Here is an 18357-nt window from a genome sequence, read left to right on the forward strand (position 1 = left end):
AACACAGAATTAAAAGCCTTCTCAGTATTGCTTGCATCGTGTCAGTTTTATTTCCGTGTCACCATTTAACAACAAAAAGTGACCTGTTGCCCCATTATTCAGACGGCAGCCCCAGCAGGCTGTTATCACTCTGTTTATTATTGTTAAATATCTTCTCCTCTGTTCACAGACTCCTATATACAGTACTGCTCAAACATTTGGACAAATATACTGGTGCAAACTTTTGACTGGGACCGTATGTATTTGTCATAGAAAAACAGAGGTTCCTTGCAATCAACAGCAGACAAGTATCTAATGAAGATATTATTGATTGGAGCAAAGAAAGCTATAACGAGGAAATGGCTACAACCCAACACACCGACACTGGAAGACTGGCAAGGGACTATTCACGAAATCTACATCATGGAGAGACTGACATTCGCTCTGAAATTACAGTCGGAGAAATTTAAGAGTCGGTGGTCAAAATGGATCAGATATATAAGATCCGGGAGACCTGAACTGCTTTAAGTATCTCTATTACATGGCTTGAAGTACCAGTTTACTAATCTTGATGGAAAAATGAGTGAATGTGACTCTCTTTGTTCAATTGTTACTATTTTATACACTGTAAAATGAAAGGGAGAGTAACAGCTTGGAGGGTATGTTAGCGCAGTTATCCATATACATGTTTTTGTATAGATCTGTATGTGTGTAACAGTGCTGAAATGACTTTCTATGCATCTCCCTGATAAAAACAGAGGTTCCAAAACTGAAGGGAAATGAGTTGAAATATGAAGTCATTTGTCGCATCACATTTAAGAGACAGTTTCACATGCATAACATGCGATTTTAAACTTGAACTCAGAATAAAACGGATGCACCTCAAGTCTGGTTTTAAAAAAACAACAAAAAACTGGAAAACATGGAGTAAATAGGAATAAATATCAGTAATCTATTTGGTTTTCTGTTGTCACAGCATGTACGGTGTATGATGAAAGGGTGGTGTAAGTTATTTACCAACCACATGCGTAGTGACCCTAAATGTATCCACCAAAGCACCAAAGCTTCCAGTCAGAGTTGGCTGGGTCTTCTTCACTTATGAACCTGATCGTCACTGTGCCACCACCCTGTGTGCTGCTCTGACCTCACTCTGCTATGAACAATAATCTACCCCTTCCTGTGTTTCAGATAAGTTCAACACCTACGTGACACTGAAGGTGCAGAATGTTAAAAGCACAACAATCACCGTGCGCGGGGACCAGCCCTGCTGGGAACAAGATTTCATGTTGTAAGTTGATAAATACACAGATGCTGCACCGTTTGACTGAAATATATATTCATGTGGAAGAAACTATAGATCCCTCTGGGTCAGATTCAGCACAGTGTCCCTGGCTTTGTCCTCTCTGCTCTGTGGCTCTCTGCCAAGTAGGTCATTGCTTGTTATTATTTGTTTGTTTGTCCAATTGCCAGCACAATTACCCAGAGAGTTATGGATAGTTTTGCCGTATCATTTTACAAAAGGTGGTACGAGGCTTAATTTAGAAATCATTAACTATTTAATTTGAGTTCACTCTTAGACTTCATGTGTTTTTCAGTTGTTTCTGCCATAGATCCAACCCTGTGCTTCGATCGGCAGGTTTTTCAAACTTTGCAACTCTTTTTAAGAGAACGACCCGTTAAGCATCTGTCGCTCATTTTTTTTCTTCCTTGCAATTTATCGCTTTAATGTCCCCATCCTCCCCTCCCAGTTAAAAGTATCTATGGCGACAGAGCCAACGCGTTGTCGCGTGTGTGTCATTGTTTGTCTTCTGTCATCTGTCACTGCAACAATGTTTGTTTTTCCAGACCGTCATCTTTCCATTAACAATGTGTTGGCTTCAGAAGATGGAGCATGTGACACAATCATTCATCAGTTAAATGCTCAGTACAGCCTGTTGCAGAAGCTCCAGAAAAATCCAAAACTGGGAATTCCACAAATCCAAAGTGCCAACTTGAACCAAATTATGTTTGATTTTTCGATGCTTTAAAAAGATCCGAAGATCTTCAAATATCAGCATTTTTCATGACTTCTTTGTCTGTATAATCATTTAGGAAATGTAACCAATGTACACGGTCAGCTTTGGCCGTCATTTTCCCATTTGGTGTCCTTCAATCCTTCGAGTGCTGTTGGAAAATGGTAAAATTAAAGAAATGGCTTAATATTTTCGGCAGATGTTGTCGTTAGCTTTCAGGAGCTAGATGGTAAATGCTATTGCTGGGAATCATGTTACATTATAAGGTGAAAAGAAAAAAAATCAAAAATGCGAACCAGGGATCATCGCACAGCTCCTCTTTAAAAAAGCTGCATTTTGTTAGCTTTCAGTACAAAATGTGAGCAGAATATTCAGTTTGGGTTTTTGTATGGGATTTACACAACTGCACCCTATAAACCAATTACTTCTTGTTGTTTTTCTCCTTTGGAGTTGGATATCCAACCAGATTAAATGAAATGAAAAAATACTTTATTCCCATTATTCATCATAAGCTGTCTATGATGGTTTGGATTGGGAAAGATAACCTTTCTCACTACACGTATTTGAAAAGTTATCTTGCCTTTGGACGCTTGTAAAAGTGTGTATTAACCAAAAAATACCAATGGGAGTTCAAAAGTTTGCACCATGCACTTGGTGTGACGTGCAGTCAGAAGTAAACTTCAGGATATTATCTTTCATAGAAACTTATTTTTCAGCTGGTGATTTTTAAGTTGATTTCAGTCAGTTAACCAATCATGTATTACAACTTTCTTTTTTTCTAAAGAAAAAAGCATTTATAACCCACAATGATGGGTTAAAAATCTACACGATTGAATGTCAGAATCTAAACGGCAAGATGTACAACAGAAGTCTCCCAGTTCAATTTAGCTGCCGTTTGATTGTAATACTGTGCTACATTTAATTATTCGGTGCCATTTTGTATGAGCAAATGATTTAGGAAGCCTTTATCTGTGCACCTGCGCGTCCTGGACACTCATCAACCTCCCCGGCACTTCTCTCAATTATCTGCTCTCTTTGATTATCTTTTCTCACATCTTCCTTTTGTTTGCCCCCTCGATCGCTCCAAACTGCCACGGATGAGAATATGCAAATGCTCTTGTCGTGCGGCTCCTTTCAAAATGGATATGCCATTTTACTGCTGTCATCAAGCTGTTTTGGAGCCCTTTCAATAGCTTGTTGAATGAAACAAGGCAGGGGTGGATTATGACAACTAAAACACATCAAAAAGTAGCTTTTGTTATCAGGCAGTGGTTGGGCCTGGCGGTAATTATCCAGAAATGTCTCGCTCTATTGAGTGCGAGTTGAATGTCATATTGAAAAGTGTTTTGTATTAGATTTTTTTGTTTTGTTTTGCCTCTGTTCGCTGCTCCTTTTTTCTCCAGAATGTTCCACCATGTTTATCAGGCGGGTCATTTTATTGGCATTAATTACTTCTAACTCCTTGTTTCTCAGTGAGATCAACCGGCTGGACCTGGGTCTCATTGTTGAGGTGTGGAACAAAGGGCTCATCTGGGACACCATGGTGGGAACTGCCTGGATTCCTCTTAAAAGCGTCCGACAGTCTGAGGAGGTGAGAACGTGAACTCGCAGGGAAACATTTAGCTGGACACCAAAACGAGACCAGCTTCATTCCTTGACACTTACCCGTTTTGGAAAAAGCCATGCCAGAAATCTGCCCACGGTCACACTTTTAACTGACTTTTTAACACGTTGTGGCTTTCCTTTTAGCTTAAAAGTGACTGCAGATATTCTGAAAAAGATTGCATTTGACCCGATGAAACCTCTTGAAATGTGCTACCACTGAAAATAGTTTTAATAAGAAAAAACATGGTAGAAGAATGCGCACAAAGAAGTTTCTGCATATTTCGATATGCATACGTCTAATTGCAGGAGGGCTCGGGTGAGTGGATTTTCCTGGATGCAGAGGTGCTGATGAAAGCAGATGAGATATACGGCACCAAGAACCCAACGCCTCATCGAGTCCTGCTGGATACTCGCTTTGAGCTGCCTTTTGGTGAGACTGTCAACCATAGCATTTTAGATGCTTTATAGAATTAAGAATCTGAAGGAAACTTTCAAATGGTAGACCTTACCTCTTCAAAGTACAGGCCTTTGTTTTCAATATTTTATTATGCTGTTTTTCACAAGTTTTGGCTCTGACCACAGAAGGTGCATCAGAGGGTACGTTAGTGGTTCTGGTTACATTAGGGCAAATCAAACCATGAGAAAAGATGCACAAAGGCCCCGAATGTCTCCTGCGTAAATGTCAGTAAAGTATCCTTATGTTGTACTTCTCATGGCTGGTTCTATTGAGGATGTTGAACATGTGTCTCTGACACAAATACAGGGCTACGGCTCCTGAATCACACAAAGCCCTTTATCAATTACGTTCAGTAAATCTAATTGTAGCTTTTCCAGGTTGGTCCATTGCAGCCAACAGTATTAAGGATATAACTCAAACTCTGACATCTGCTGATGAAATACTAACACGTTTTAACACTTTTAACAGACGTGGACAACAAATCTGCTTGCTGTTTGGTGCTAAGCAGGTAGCATAAACAGCTAGAATTTACCAGAGTGATATGATCAACAGGTTGGTGACATAAAGGCCTCTTTGACAGTAAAGGGTCTCATTTAATTTAAAGCTCTTTAAGACTGAAGGGTGAAACGCCACCTTTTCTCCCCCTGCCCTTGGTGTACTGAACCACCGTTATACCAACCCCATCTCCACTGCTGGCACTGTTTCACAGACTCAAGCCTTGTGATCAAACGGCATCAAAGTTAAAGCAGAGTGTCTGTCCACTGAGTGGGTGGGAGCCTCTGTATCTTTTTTTTTTTTTTAAGAGAAGACCTTTTAAGGTTGTCACCGCCCATCACGTGTCTGTGTGTGTTCTGTTCCACCAAAGCCGTTCATTAAAGCTGTGGGTTGGTGTGTCTTTGATATCGTGGCCTTTTGTGTAGGTGGCCTTTAATGCTCGTCTGTCCGCTGAGCTGCCTAAATTCGGCTTTTAAGTGGGGATGATGAGAGTAGCTGATCTCACACAGAACAATTATCAAAGTCTCAGATCGCAAACGCTGTTGCAAAGGACAGGAAAAAAGCAAAATGTCGGTTTCTGCATATTTCACTGTGTTTCCCACACATGCGCGGAAGGTCTGCTGGTATTTCCTGACTATTTCTACTTCCTTATTCCCAAGCAGCCCATGGGAAACTAAACACGCATGAATATATCATGTTGGCTTACTTAAACAGGTCGCTTGAAACGTAACTTTAATTTTGTGCGTGTTTCTCTAAAGACATTCCAGACGATGAGGCGCAGTATTGGACGGGCAAGCTTGAGCGTATCAACACCATGGGTATCCATGATGAGGTAGAGTAAAGTTTTTATTGAAATCAGTACAATGCTTTTATATGGCTGATTATTACTTACTGTGTCATTAGTACAGAAGAGTTATCTGTATTTTTTTGCTGATGGAGTGATTTAAGTAAATGCTACTTATTATAATAGTAATAATAATGGTTTGAAACATGTCTGAAAGCTTCTGTGTCTCTCTGTGTCTCTCCTTTGTAGTACCATCTCCAGGATGATGATCAGAGTGGTCCGCTGCCGTTTGCAGCCTCCCAGTGCTGTGAGTGCTTTGTGCCATTCCGTACACCTCTCAGTCTCTAGATGGTGCCAGGTCCTCACTCGTTTAGCTCTCAGTCTTACGTTATAACTTCCTTTGCCCCGTTGTCCTGCTATTGTAGTAATATTAGTGCCGAAATCAAAGGACTGTGCATTGTGATGTCAGGCTGACTGTCAAGATATACAACTTTCACACTGTCTGTCGGGACAACTGATGGGGCTCCCTCATTCTCCCACCTTTCCAACACAGGGGATTTTTGTTCTTTTTATTTGTTTGCACAAACCCCCTCTTACTTGTGACATTTGCACTTTCACCAGGCAACTATTTCGGATGGGCTGAACCTATGAGTATGTAACACACTTTGATGGAATTCTCTCCTTGGCCAACCCTCAGTCCTTGCATGTCATAATATTCCCCCAGTAATATTTAATCTCTGAAGTTTTCATGCATTTTATTCACAGTACTTCATTCGAACAAGTGCTTTTCATTGCTGTTTTCCTTGATTCCCTTTTGACCTTTGTATTTCCTATTTCCTGTTTCCTGTGCTCTTTCTATTGTTTCATGTCATATTATTCTTCAACAGAGTTGCTTTGGTGCACCTAAAAGAAGAGTAAGGAAAACGCATCAAATGCACTGTTTTTGTGACTTGTAATTCTCTTACAGTACTGACAGAGGGCAGTCTTGGGTAATTTAACCTTCACATACAGACGCAGGATCCCAACATATAATTGTTCTACCTCTTCACTCTTGGAGGTATCAGTAGAAACAGTTTCTTGTTCAGCCTCTCAAATTATCCCCCAGCTGTCCCCTCCAGCCTTAGGCGATCCTTGTGGTTGGAGAGATCGCTTTCAAAAGGACACAAAGATTTAGTGCAATTGTAATGTTCATTCAGGTGTAAACTCTTCATCCAAGGAAGCAAGCCAGACTTGCGGGGTGGGGGGCTGCACGGTGGTTTGGTGGTTAGCACTGTCATCTCAGTGAAGGGGTTCCTGGTTCAAATCTCTGCTGCGTCTTACTGTGTGAGTTTGCATGTTCTGCCTGTTCATGTGTGGGTTTCCTCTAAATGCCCAAAAACATCCACATCAGGTTAATTGGTTATCCTATGCAGGCCCAAGAATGAGTGTGAGCGGGGATGGTTGTTTGTCTCTGTGTCTGTGTGGCCCTGTGATGGAGTGGTCACCTGTATAGGGTGTACCCCACCTCTAGTAGCGGCTGGGATAGGCTTCAGCCCCCCTCCGGAATGCTGAATTGGATTAAGTGGGTATAGCGAATGGCTGCTAGTGTGCAAAGCTCCCACTGTCTTGTGTTGTACATGAATTAAATCACATGCAAAATACCGAGCTGCCAGCAAGGGACCTTTTACAATTTCACAAGATCCAGCTCGTCATTTATTTCTGCTTTGTTATTCAGGAGATGCTTGATCACTGCTACACACAAATCACTTGCATTTCTCCCTCATTTCCAAAAGTAGCTGCCACATTTTACAATCTCATGCAACTATTCATAATGTAATAATTCAGTAGAATGAAAACTGAGATGGCATAAGATTCTCTCATGAACTCAATTTTTCTTTCTTTTTTTTAAATCAACATTTGCTGTAATAATGTGTCAGTGAATAATATTTATCCAGCCTGTGTTGTCACCCCTCACAGCTTTGGATGACCAGGACAGTGCTGTAGATGACCGGGACAGCGACTACCGCAGCGAGACCAGCAACAGTTTGCCTCCTCGTTACCACACAACAGCTCAGCCCAACTCGTCCATGCACCAGTACCCCATGGGGCCTCGGCCCCAGCACCACCCCGACTGTTGCACTGACTCCATCCACAGCTTTGACCTGGACTATAGGGACCAAAGGGGCAGCAGGTAGACAGAGTATATACAGCGTCACCCAAACACACTTCAGTCTCTCAGGCATTGTCAGTCAAACCCTTTCTTTCTCAAAGTTCCCACAGCAACAGTCGGTTCCCGTTGGAGCTCAAAACAGAACAGTCATGCATTTGTTTGAAGCCGTGTTGTTTTCATACAGTCATATAATTGCATACTGTGGACGTTAGAGTAACTGACGTCAGCATGTTGTTGAGACTGACAAGAATTTGTGTGTGGTGATTGTTCTTACAATTTTTCGAATATTAGAGGGAGGGATCCTTAATAATCCTGCAACAAAAATAACCGCATTTCCATATTGGGATTACCGATATGTTGCCATTTGGAAGCCATAATTGGTCCATGAAACAAATGGTCTTGATGCATGGAACTTAATCTTTTACACAGAACGCATGTGCGCCAGTGAGACTGCGACAAATCTGCCTGTGTTGGCTGATAGGAAGCTGATCCGGATAATTCTACATGAGGAGAATAAATAAATAAATGCGTAGAGAAATAAATAAAACAGGATTACTGCCAGGGGAAGCACATGTTTCGTTTTGTCTTCAGGGCCTGTTCTGTTGCTTCAGCTCCCTCGTAGTTTGAACAACTCTGAGTTTGGTTTTGCCATGTCACACAGGGAGCCCCTTTGTTACGTTTCCTGAGGGAGCAGTTCAGTGACAGTCACATGCCCCTCTCTTTGGTGATTTAAAAACCTCGTCCCCAAATGCCATATGGTGATGATTTCACCGTTGTGAACACTAGTACAGGCTGAGTGTTGAAGTGCTGATAAGTGTGACTGATGCTGTGGGGATTTACAAAGATGTTCATTGACAGCGACTCACAATCTCTCACTATACAGATACAGTTTAATCACCCAGCCACTGAAATGTGTTTTCAATTTTTATATTGCCTTCAGGAAAGCTCTGTTCACTGACAGATGTCTTCAAATGTTAGAAGATCAGGATGCTAAATATTCATTCAAATGTTAATCTCAGTTTAGAATGTTGTAACATTATTACAGCAGTGATTATGTAGCTGGAGAGCATATTTGTTTCTTAACCTTTGCATGAAACTGTTCCTGTCTTTCTCTTTCTTCTTGATTTAATCATGCTGCTTAACTTGTTTTTGTTTGCATTTTTCTTTCATTTGCTTTCTCTCCGTCCCTTTATCCATTCCCATGCCCTTGTTAAATCTGTTCCTTAACCTATTTTAGATCTGTAAACCAGAAAGGAAGGGTCAGGATTATACCTGTAGATTCCGGCATGGGGGTTGATGATTGGGAAAACAAATACAAAGGACAGAGCAAGCCTCAGCTGAGTGACTTCTTAGATGAAGAGGAAGACGGCGTTCTCTTTCGAATGGGAAGACCCTACCCCGAGCCGTCAAATACACCAGGCCGCCAAAAGGTGAAAAAAAGTGGTTTTCTGCCTGCCACCTACCCTGAGAGCTATGACACCATTGACCGACGACGGAAGAAAAAGATAACAGACCCAGGAGGGCTTCTTAATATAGAGGCAGACAAGTTGAGAGAAGAGACTTCCGACCTTGCGGTCCTCAGTGAGAAGAGAGGGGAGCTGTTTATGCGGCAAGTAGCAGAGATGCAGGAAGAAGAGGAGCGTATGGCCTCTTGCCTCGGACCATACAAGAATGGGCTTCTCTATAAAACAAGGATGTGGGCTAAAAATGAGCTGGATAATACCTTGGAGAATTATGAGGCGTACAAAAAAGAGCAAGACGCTAGGATGAGAGCACGGTTTGATTTTGAATCGGAGGGCTCTCAGGAACTGCACTACACTCCAGGAACACAGGAGGATATTGATGACATCGCTTTCATGGCTAAAGACTTGTACGCTGAGAATTCGAGACATTACACAGATGGGCGTCCTTGCTCCTATGAGAGCCACATAGAAAATTCTCAGGGTCCTCGGGACAGGAAGTGTGCTAAATCTAAAACTGGAGGATGGGTTTCAGAGGCAATGCTCTCTCCGGTAGAGGAGCCAAGTGATGAATATGTAGACCCTATGGATGAGCTTCAGTGTCTGGTTGAAACAGTTTCTGAATACCTTGCTGAAAAAGAGGAGGAGATTAGCAAGTATGGTTCCCTTCCTAAATCAAGCAAATCAAGGCTATCTTCTCAGGGTAGCAATAGAACGGATTCGTTCGGAGATGACCAAAATAGTTTAAAGGACTCCCGAGGGGAATCCCAATCACAAGCTCCTTCTGACCAGGGCATTTCAGGTGTAAAAAATACCATGAGCTCATTATTTAGCTCTCTTACTGACAAAGTTGGAGGAGGCACCAAACAGCCTGCCCCTTCTCCACAAGCACCATCTGCACAACCCTCACAATCTGGACTAACAAAACTGTTTTCCTTTATTCCAAAATCAAGCGGCACAGCTCCTGTAGCTGTTGTCTCTCCGGTAGAAACATCCTCTGAAAAATCTATCAGTTCTTTGCCTTCTATGCCACCACGTGATGCCAAAGGTCATTATCAAGAAAGAGAAATGACCACAATGAGTCAAAGTCAAACGGGTGCAAAAGAACATACATCTGAATATGTAACAAAACCTCAAAGTGTTCCAGGAATCTCAGTCTTGGGGAAATTGAATCCTTTGAAGCTTATTTCAACAGGAGATAGTGAGAGTTCAGGTGAATACAAACAGGCAGCACAGTCCAAATACTTTAATGGCCATACACAGTTGGAGGAGAAATTAGTTGATAAAAGGGTTAATCAAGCCAGACAGGTGACAGCAGCTGAAGGACGTAGGATATCAGAGAAGTTAAGTTCATCGCAAGATATGTTTTTGGCCCAAAACCATGATGAAAATCCACCGATTTGCGAACAAGTAAATGGGCTGATTCCAGGGCCAGAAAAGTCCACTGGCCAAACGCAATCTGCAAACACTGGATTCTTTAGCCCCTTTAAGAAGTCATTTAGTTCACTGATCACACCTGCTGCTCCTTTTCCACCCCAGGGAGCTCCTCCTGTGGTAGTTTATCCAGTGTTTCGAACCACAGAGGAGCCCCACCCACAGAAACCAGCAGAGGAGCCATCGCTGAGTAGTAAGCTGAAACTACCTTTCCTGTCCTCTGAAAATGTTTCCACTCAGCCACGTCCAACAGCAGAGGGAGGTATGCTTTCTGGTTTTTTGAAGTTTTCATCCACTGAAGACATTAGTGCCTCCATGAGAACACAGAATCATCCACAGGCTTTTCATCATTCATCTTCAGCAGCATCCTCCACTCCTACCCTGAATTCTGCTGTGCCCCAGGAAAACACAGAGAAAGGATGGCTTTCCAGCATATTTAACCCCTCCTCTGCTCCCTCTGGTTCAAACCAGAATTTGACCCATAATCAGCAATCTCAGAACAGCACGGTGCCACCTGGCCCACAGCATACATCAAATCAAAAATCAACAGGAACCCCTCAAGGAATGCAGCATCAGACTCCCAATCAGCCTGAATCACAGAGTTTTCTTTCAGGCCTTTTTAAAGGGAACTCAGCAGAGGATGTCTCTCACATGGGTGCTAATCAACCCAAACAAGGAGGACTATTATCTGGGCTACTTAAATTTGGCTCTACAAGTGAACTATCTGGTATTGTGCCTCAGCAGGCAAACAATCAACCACCCAAGGGCAATAATCCCCCACAGCTTCCTCATCACCCTGCCCCACAACAAAATTCTTCTGCACCACAGACAGGTGGCCTTCTCTCAGGGCTATTAAAATTTTCGTCAACAGACAACATACAGCAAAATAAACAAACATTTGAAGCTGAAAAGCAAAGGCACATCCCTGGAAATCATCCCGCCCAGCACCAGACCTCAGGTGAAACTCAGCAAACAGAACCGCAACAAATGGGGCTGCTGTCTGGCTTGCTTAAATTTGCATCCTCTGAGAATACTTCAACCAGTCAAACAATTCCTCAACCTTCTAATGTTCAACAAACACAGGCTGTCACCCAACAGAGTACTCAAGGTTTAAATCCTAATCTGAGTAACAATACCTTGAGACGGCAAGATATCCAACAAGTAAAGACGGGCTTTACTCGACAACAAACCGTTCCACTTCGGCAACCACCGCCCCAACAAGGTGGCCTCTTATCCGGTCTTTTCAAATTTCCTTCAGCGGATAGCATAAACGTGCAAAATCAACCATCAGCACAACAGCATGTAATTCCCCCAAGTACTAATTATGAACAAACAAAACCAAACAATGATCCAGTTTCCACCCAGAATCAACCTCAAAGTAACCCGACACAAAAAACAACTCAAGCCAGTGGGTTGTTTTCAGGCCTGTTTAAATCCTCTGAAAATATGACACCACAGCAACAGCACAAAAATGTCACTGAGACTCAAATAAAGCAACAAGTAAACGTGCCATGTAGTCAGACTGGCCCATCACAGGTAGAGCCGAGTCAGTCAGGAGTGTTCTCTGGGTTGTTTAACAAGTTAACAAAAGCATCTGAAAGCAGTGACACAACTTGTGAGACATCAATAGGACAATCGCCACACCAGAACACCACTGTATCTACAGCCACAGTGCAAACTCCACAGCAGAAACAGTCGATTACTAATGCAACACAACAGTCCTCTCAAGAGCATGCATACAAAGAGCGGAGGATTCCAGGAACTGCCCAGCAAGGCTTTTTATCTGGATTGTTTGGCAAAAATGTCACAGAGGACCCTTGTAACAAACAAGTAAAAATGCCAAATCAGAATACAGAACAGCCACCCTCAACTGAGGCCACGGAGTTGCATTCAAGTCTATTAAAAAGCACTACCTCAGATTTTGGAAGGGATCAGTTGCAGAGATCTGTTCCAGGTTCTCTCAATCCAGGACAGAGTAGACATGCTTTAGTCAGTTCACCTGTGTCAATTCATGCTGAAAGTTTAGACTTACGAACGTCAGCTACTTTTGAAAGATGTCTTCAGAGTCAGGCAACATACTCCTCATTTAGCACAGGTAATTTATCTCGGCTATACTACTCTGGTTCACTGCCATCAACTAACCCAGTGGCTTATAGTACGGGGAATATTCATTCTCTTGTGCAGAACCACATCACTTCTCCAGTCATGACCCTGCAGCCACATATTGGTGGAAGCAGTCCTTCCTTATTTGGAGAAACAAATCAGAACTATTATCAAGGTCAGTTGTCTGCATATGGCTTAAGTCCCTCCTATGATGAAAATCAGTGGATTCGTGAAAGTGCCCTATGGCAGCAATTTCAGAATGATTCACAGAATTATAATTTCCAGGTAGAGGATCAAGGGTACAGACCAAGCTTTGAAGGGACTTCATTACCAACCTCTAGTCCTCACTGTAGCTCCTTAAATATCAATCAGACAGTTAACAACACGTCTTGGCAAGGTGTTGCACATCACCAAGAACATATGGAATCATATCTGTTTGAGGGATATACAAATGAAGATCCATATCCCAAAAGAACATTATGTAACAGTTATGAAGATTTGGGGAAAATGACCTATTCCCCTAATGAGGAAGCTGTGTTGAATTTAACTACTCAGCACGGTAATGCTAAAGTTGGAAAATGGCATTCATTTAACAATGCTAGTTCTTACAGTTTGAATGGCATTTCATATCATGAAGGCTATATCGAGGAAACTGCACCAAGCTTATCTTACTCTGCTAACTGGCAACATGGAATGGATAATGCAAATCTACAAAATGTTCACAGTAATGGCCCGATCCATCATGGTCCATTTAATTTGAATAGACCAGTAGATTCAGCCTGTCTTCTCGGTCCCAATATTGACATGGAAGACTCCCATTATCTTGAAGACACTGAATGGTATCAGCAGTGGCTTGCTCTTTTGGAGCAAGGAATGTGGTGGCCAGCAGAAGATGGTGACTGTGGCTACTTTGTTTACACAGATCATGAGTACATTTATGCCTTGCTTACAGATGCAGCAGGTGAATATGTGTATGCATGTGCACCGGAAGCCGAATCATGGGGAAATGGACAGAAATTAGAGAGTTTCCCCAGTGCTTGGCTGCACAATGAAATGGTTTCAGTCTGTGGATTTAAAATTCCACTTTACAATGAAGATGAGCTTCTTTGGCTTCCTGGTCAAGATCACAGTGATCCTCAGCTTCTTAATGCTCCCCTGGATTTGTCTGCTGCCTACATAAAAGGGAACCAACTCATGAATTTAAATCTTGAGCAATTTTCTCAAATGTTTGAAAATTCATTTCTGACACAAAGGCAGCAAGGTGCGGATTTCACATCTTACAGACTAAACAAAGTTAGGATGGACCCAAGACAGCCTCATTATGTCTATGGGGATCCCTGTCAAGACATTATTGACCTTTCATGCCATAATAGAGATCGCATCGGCCCTAACTGGAACAACCAGGAAGTTAAGACATTTCTTGCTCAAAAGGTTTCTGTTTCCTTGAACTCTACTCCTGTAGAAAACTTAAATCAACAGCTACTTTATAATTGTTATATACCCAGCAAACAGCGGCGTTCATCTACTGCCGTGACCGTTAAACATGTAAATGATGTTTCAGAGGAAGAATGGAGGAAAAGAGTGTATCCAGTTGAAGAGTTGCCTAATCGTCAAGTGAAAAAGATTTCTTCCCTAATGTCTTCTTTTGTGGGAAAACCATCTCAGGTGGAATTGGACAAAACCAGCACAGCCCATCGTAATCAAGCCTCTGAAAAAAATTCCAAGAACATTCTGTCATCAGGTTTCCAAAGTATCAAGTCTAAGATCATCAAAGAAGAATCTTCTGCTGTTGTGACCCAACCAGAGAGTGTTAAACAACAAATGCAGAAGCCGGCCGTCACACAAGGAAGAATTTTGCCCACAATACCAACAACCACTCAAGCGACCCAGCCCTCCACATTCTCACAAACTACACAGAAGCCAAGACTTTCACGTCAGACTACCATGGCACAACAAGCAGTCCCACCAACGAAGCCCAGTGTCTCTGTGCCTTTAGGATCAAAAGAAAATCTTAACAAATCTGCTCAACCCACACTTTCAGCTAATAAACCAGTGGACACGCCAGTGGATAAAACATCTGAACAACCACAGGCAGGCTTCATGAACTTTCTTAAGTCTGCAGTAGGAAAGGAAGAAGCCAAACCAGATTCCCAGACTAATTCTCAGACACCTCCCAATGAGCAAAGCAAAGCGGGTAGTACTACTTCCTTACCAGGCAGTGCCACTGCAAACAAGGAGACTACAGGAGTGTCAAATCTGTTCGGATCAATTAGCAGCTTATTTAATAATGATCCCTCTCCACCACAAAAACAGCAAATGAAACCTAGTGTTACAGAGAGTTCACTTTCATCAACCATTCAATCAAAGGGTATTGAGAGTGGCACGTCCCGGCTAGCGCAGAGCCAAAGTCTAAGCAAAAGCATATCACAAGTCACTTCTTCCACAAGTCCTGCAGTAAGCAAGTCAGAAACAATGCCACCTACAGGGCAGACAAAGCAGGAAGCAGGTAATAAATCATCCGGCGGACTGTTTGGATTTTCAATTGGCGAAATGCTGGCAGGACCAACACCAGCTGCACAGGCCAGCCCTGTGTCGCAAACATCTGCTTCAGCTACAGCTCCACAGGAAGAATCACTTGGTAAAAGTATATTGTCAATGTTTACAGCGCCGAGTCCTCAACAGGCTCCACCTAAAACCGGACCCATGCCTCAAACTAATCCACCAAGTGTGCCTCCACAACCTGCTCAACAGGAAACACTTGGTAAAAATTTATTATCAATGTTTGCAGGATCAAGTCCTCCTCAGCCTCCTAATCAAGCAAAGCCTTCTGCTGAGGCACCACAGCAGGGAACCATTCCCCCAAAAGACCCTCCATCTACAGGATTTCTTTCTATGTTTGGTGGTGCCAGCACACAACAGTCTCAAGCTCAGACAGGATCTTTTCTAGGAGGAATTTTGTCTGGGTCATCAAGTTCATCTGAAAGCCCAAGGACGGGACTGTTCTCCTTGTTTAGTGACCCCAGCCCCCCACAAACACAGCCACCAACTACTCCATCTCAACAAAGAGGAGCTCAATCTCAAACTCAGCAACGAAGGGAACCTCAGACACAATCTAAGCCACAAGAACAACCTCAGTCACAAGGACAATCTGCTACCTCTGTTCTTGGCGGTATATTAGGCGGGTTATCTGCATCTAGTGAAAGTCCAAGAAAAAATTTGTTTTCTATGTTTAGTGGCCCCAGTACTTCTCAAACACAAGAAGCCAGTGGAAGTACAAACACGTCCTCTGCACCAAGGACAAATGCACCCAAAGTATCTGCGAAAAGTACCGTCTCTGTTGTTAACGATGTTGTGTCGCCACCACAGGAATCTCCCAATTCCTCATCTACCACCAAAGAACCACAACAACAAAGTTCTTCCCAAGTGTCATCTGATTCCAGCAGCCATATCCCAGAGCCAGCAAATGCTAGTGAAATGTCAAATGATCTCTCAGGTAGCAAAGCTAATTGTGACTCAAGTGAACTGCATGCAAGTCCATCCACTGGTGTTACTGTCACTATGACAAGTTCTAGTAAAGAAGATGCCATAATTAAAGATACAGATATTGCACCTGATGCACCCAAATCAGAGTCCATTACTCTCCATACGGAAACGAGCACAACAAGTGCACCCCAGGATCCTGCCCCTCCTAAAGAACCACCAGCTTCTGGTCTGTTATCTATGATCAGTGGATCGGGCTCACATCCTCCATCTGCATCCAGTTTAATTTCAGATGGCCCAGGAAAAGGTTTGCTTTCTTTATTTTCTTCACCTGGCACTGAGCCTGCCACTAGCCATACTGAGCCGTCAGCAATAGGTGCTACACCTCCACCATCAGGCCCTAAGGATCAACCAGCCAGAGGTTTATTCTCTGTGTTTGGAGGTTCTGTTCCACAGCCCTCTTCACAGCCTGGAGGTTCTCTGTTAGGGTCAGTGTTTGGAGGTTCTTCACCCCAAACACCAGCCTCAGGAGGATCTTTACTAGGTGGTTTATTTGGAGGGTCTGCACCGCAAACTGGTCCTCAAGTTGGTACCACTAAGACAGGGGGGTCTGTTCCTCAAACTGCAGGACCTCAGACAGGCTCTTCACTACTTGGTGGACTATTTGGTGGATCTGCTCCCCAGGCTGCTGGATCTCAAGCCGGGGCATCAATTTTGGGTGGGATTTTTGGAGGCTCAGCAGCCTCATCAACAATGCCTCAGACAAGTGGGCCAACTGCAACCCAAACCTCAACATCCCAAACTAATAGCTCAGTATTGGGAGGAATTTTGGGGGGCTTATCTTCTCAAACTGCTTCTGCACAAACTGGTACATCTTTTCTGGGTGGCATTTTACCAGGAGCTGTTCCAAGTGAGACGCCTAGCAAAGGTTTGCTTTCAATGTTTGGAGGACCTGCTCAAGCTGCACCCACTGCAACACCAACACCAACACATAACGATGGCAAGAAAGCTCTGCCTACAGCTTTGACTGACAGTACATCAGGTGTAACTGCTCTGCCAAAGTCAACTGATGACAGCAAAACTGCTCCAACTAGTGCTGTAACAGATGTAACGGATACTGTCACCACAAATCTACAGCAACCTGAGGGTACAGTTCAGGGTCCTGAAGCAAGCTTGTCCAAACCTGATGGCAGCCTCACTGAAGAAGTGAGTGGCCAATGTACTGAAAAGTCAAATGCTTCAGCTGAAGCTAGTCAGTCTAAAGAATCTGAAATCAGTGCACCAGCACCACCAGAGCTTGTAAGCGGTCAGATTCAAGATATAACACCTCCTAAAGTAGAAGAGGAAGCACCAGCCGCTAAAGATTCAGCAGCAGATGCAGTTACAGGCTTTATGTCTTCCCTGTTTAAACCAGCAGCTGCTCCCACTGAAGGTCCTCCACAACAGCCGAATAACTCGTTCTTTGGACTTGGAGGGACAGCAACCCAAGCTCCTACTGGTCAGACTGGGGCATCACTATTAGGGGGGATTTTTGGAGGGTCTAACACCCAGTCAGCGTCTCCTCAGATGGGGGGATCATTACTGGGAGGTTTATTTAAAGGGTCTGCTCCGCAGTCTGGGCCTCAAACCACAGCATCTTCTACTGGAGGGTCAATATTAGGTGGGGTGTTTGGTGGAGGATCCACTGCCAAGTCTGCAGCTCCCCAGAGTGGTGGATCATTACTGGGTGGGATGTTCGGAGGAGCTGGAGGAACATCCCAGCCAGGTGGTTCTCTTCTTGGCGGAATGTTCGGAGGAACCGCTGGTCAAGCTGCAGGATCACAGGCTGGAGCATCAGTGCTTGGAGGCATAGGCGGATCTCTTTTTGGGGGAATGGGACAACCACCCAAGTCCTCTGAATCAGCACCACCAGAGTCAAAGGCGGCGCCTGTTGCTGCTCAAAAGCCACAGATTAAGAATGAAAATGTACCTCCAAAAGTTCCTCCATCTGGCTGTGAGAGTAGTACAAATAAGATGGAAAACGAACTAGTAAAATCTGACAGGGGTAGCGCAATGGTATCTGAGACGGTTTGTCCAAAACCTTTTGCAGCCACAAGTGAGCCAATAAAAACTACAAATGACACCACTGATCACGTAGATAACACTGAGAAAGTAAAGACAGCTGTTGATGAAGAGGTTATACATGAGAAGCCCATGGTTATTATTGGAGAGCCTGAGAGTAAAGAAAATGACAAATCAGTTCCACCTAATGACCAAGAGGCAAATACTAATTTTCCCAACAGTGCGGAACAACCTCAAGCAAAGTCTATGTTTGGTTTCATGTCGACACAGAGTGATGCAGGGAAATCTCTTGGATCCATTTTTTCGCCTGCAATGCCATCAGTTGCATCATCATTGCC

At 43.4% G+C, this 18357-nt stretch overlaps 1 protein-coding gene across 3 annotated transcripts in view; it reads left to right on the forward strand.

The window, feature by feature from the left end:
- The window catches only part of unc13bb (unc-13 homolog Bb (C. elegans)), a 61905-nt gene that overhangs the window by 15872 nt on the left and 27676 nt on the right, over window positions 1–18357 (forward strand). For all 3 annotated transcript variants that reach the window (XM_075455085.1, XM_075455086.1, XM_075455087.1), the window contains exons 3-8: window positions 1168–1267; window positions 3465–3582; window positions 3903–4026; window positions 5307–5380; window positions 5582–5639; window positions 7289–7502. In XM_075455085.1, coding sequence (XP_075311200.1) covers window positions 1168–1267; window positions 3465–3582; window positions 3903–4026; window positions 5307–5380; window positions 5582–5639; window positions 7289–7502 — 688 coding nt within the window. The remainder of the gene's footprint in view (window positions 1–1167; window positions 1268–3464; window positions 3583–3902; window positions 4027–5306; window positions 5381–5581; window positions 5640–7288; window positions 7503–18357) is intronic.

This window comes from Odontesthes bonariensis, chromosome 22 (assembly GCF_027942865.1).
Source record: "Odontesthes bonariensis isolate fOdoBon6 chromosome 22, fOdoBon6.hap1, whole genome shotgun sequence".
Taxonomy (NCBI): domain Eukaryota; kingdom Metazoa; phylum Chordata; class Actinopteri; order Atheriniformes; family Atherinopsidae; genus Odontesthes; species Odontesthes bonariensis.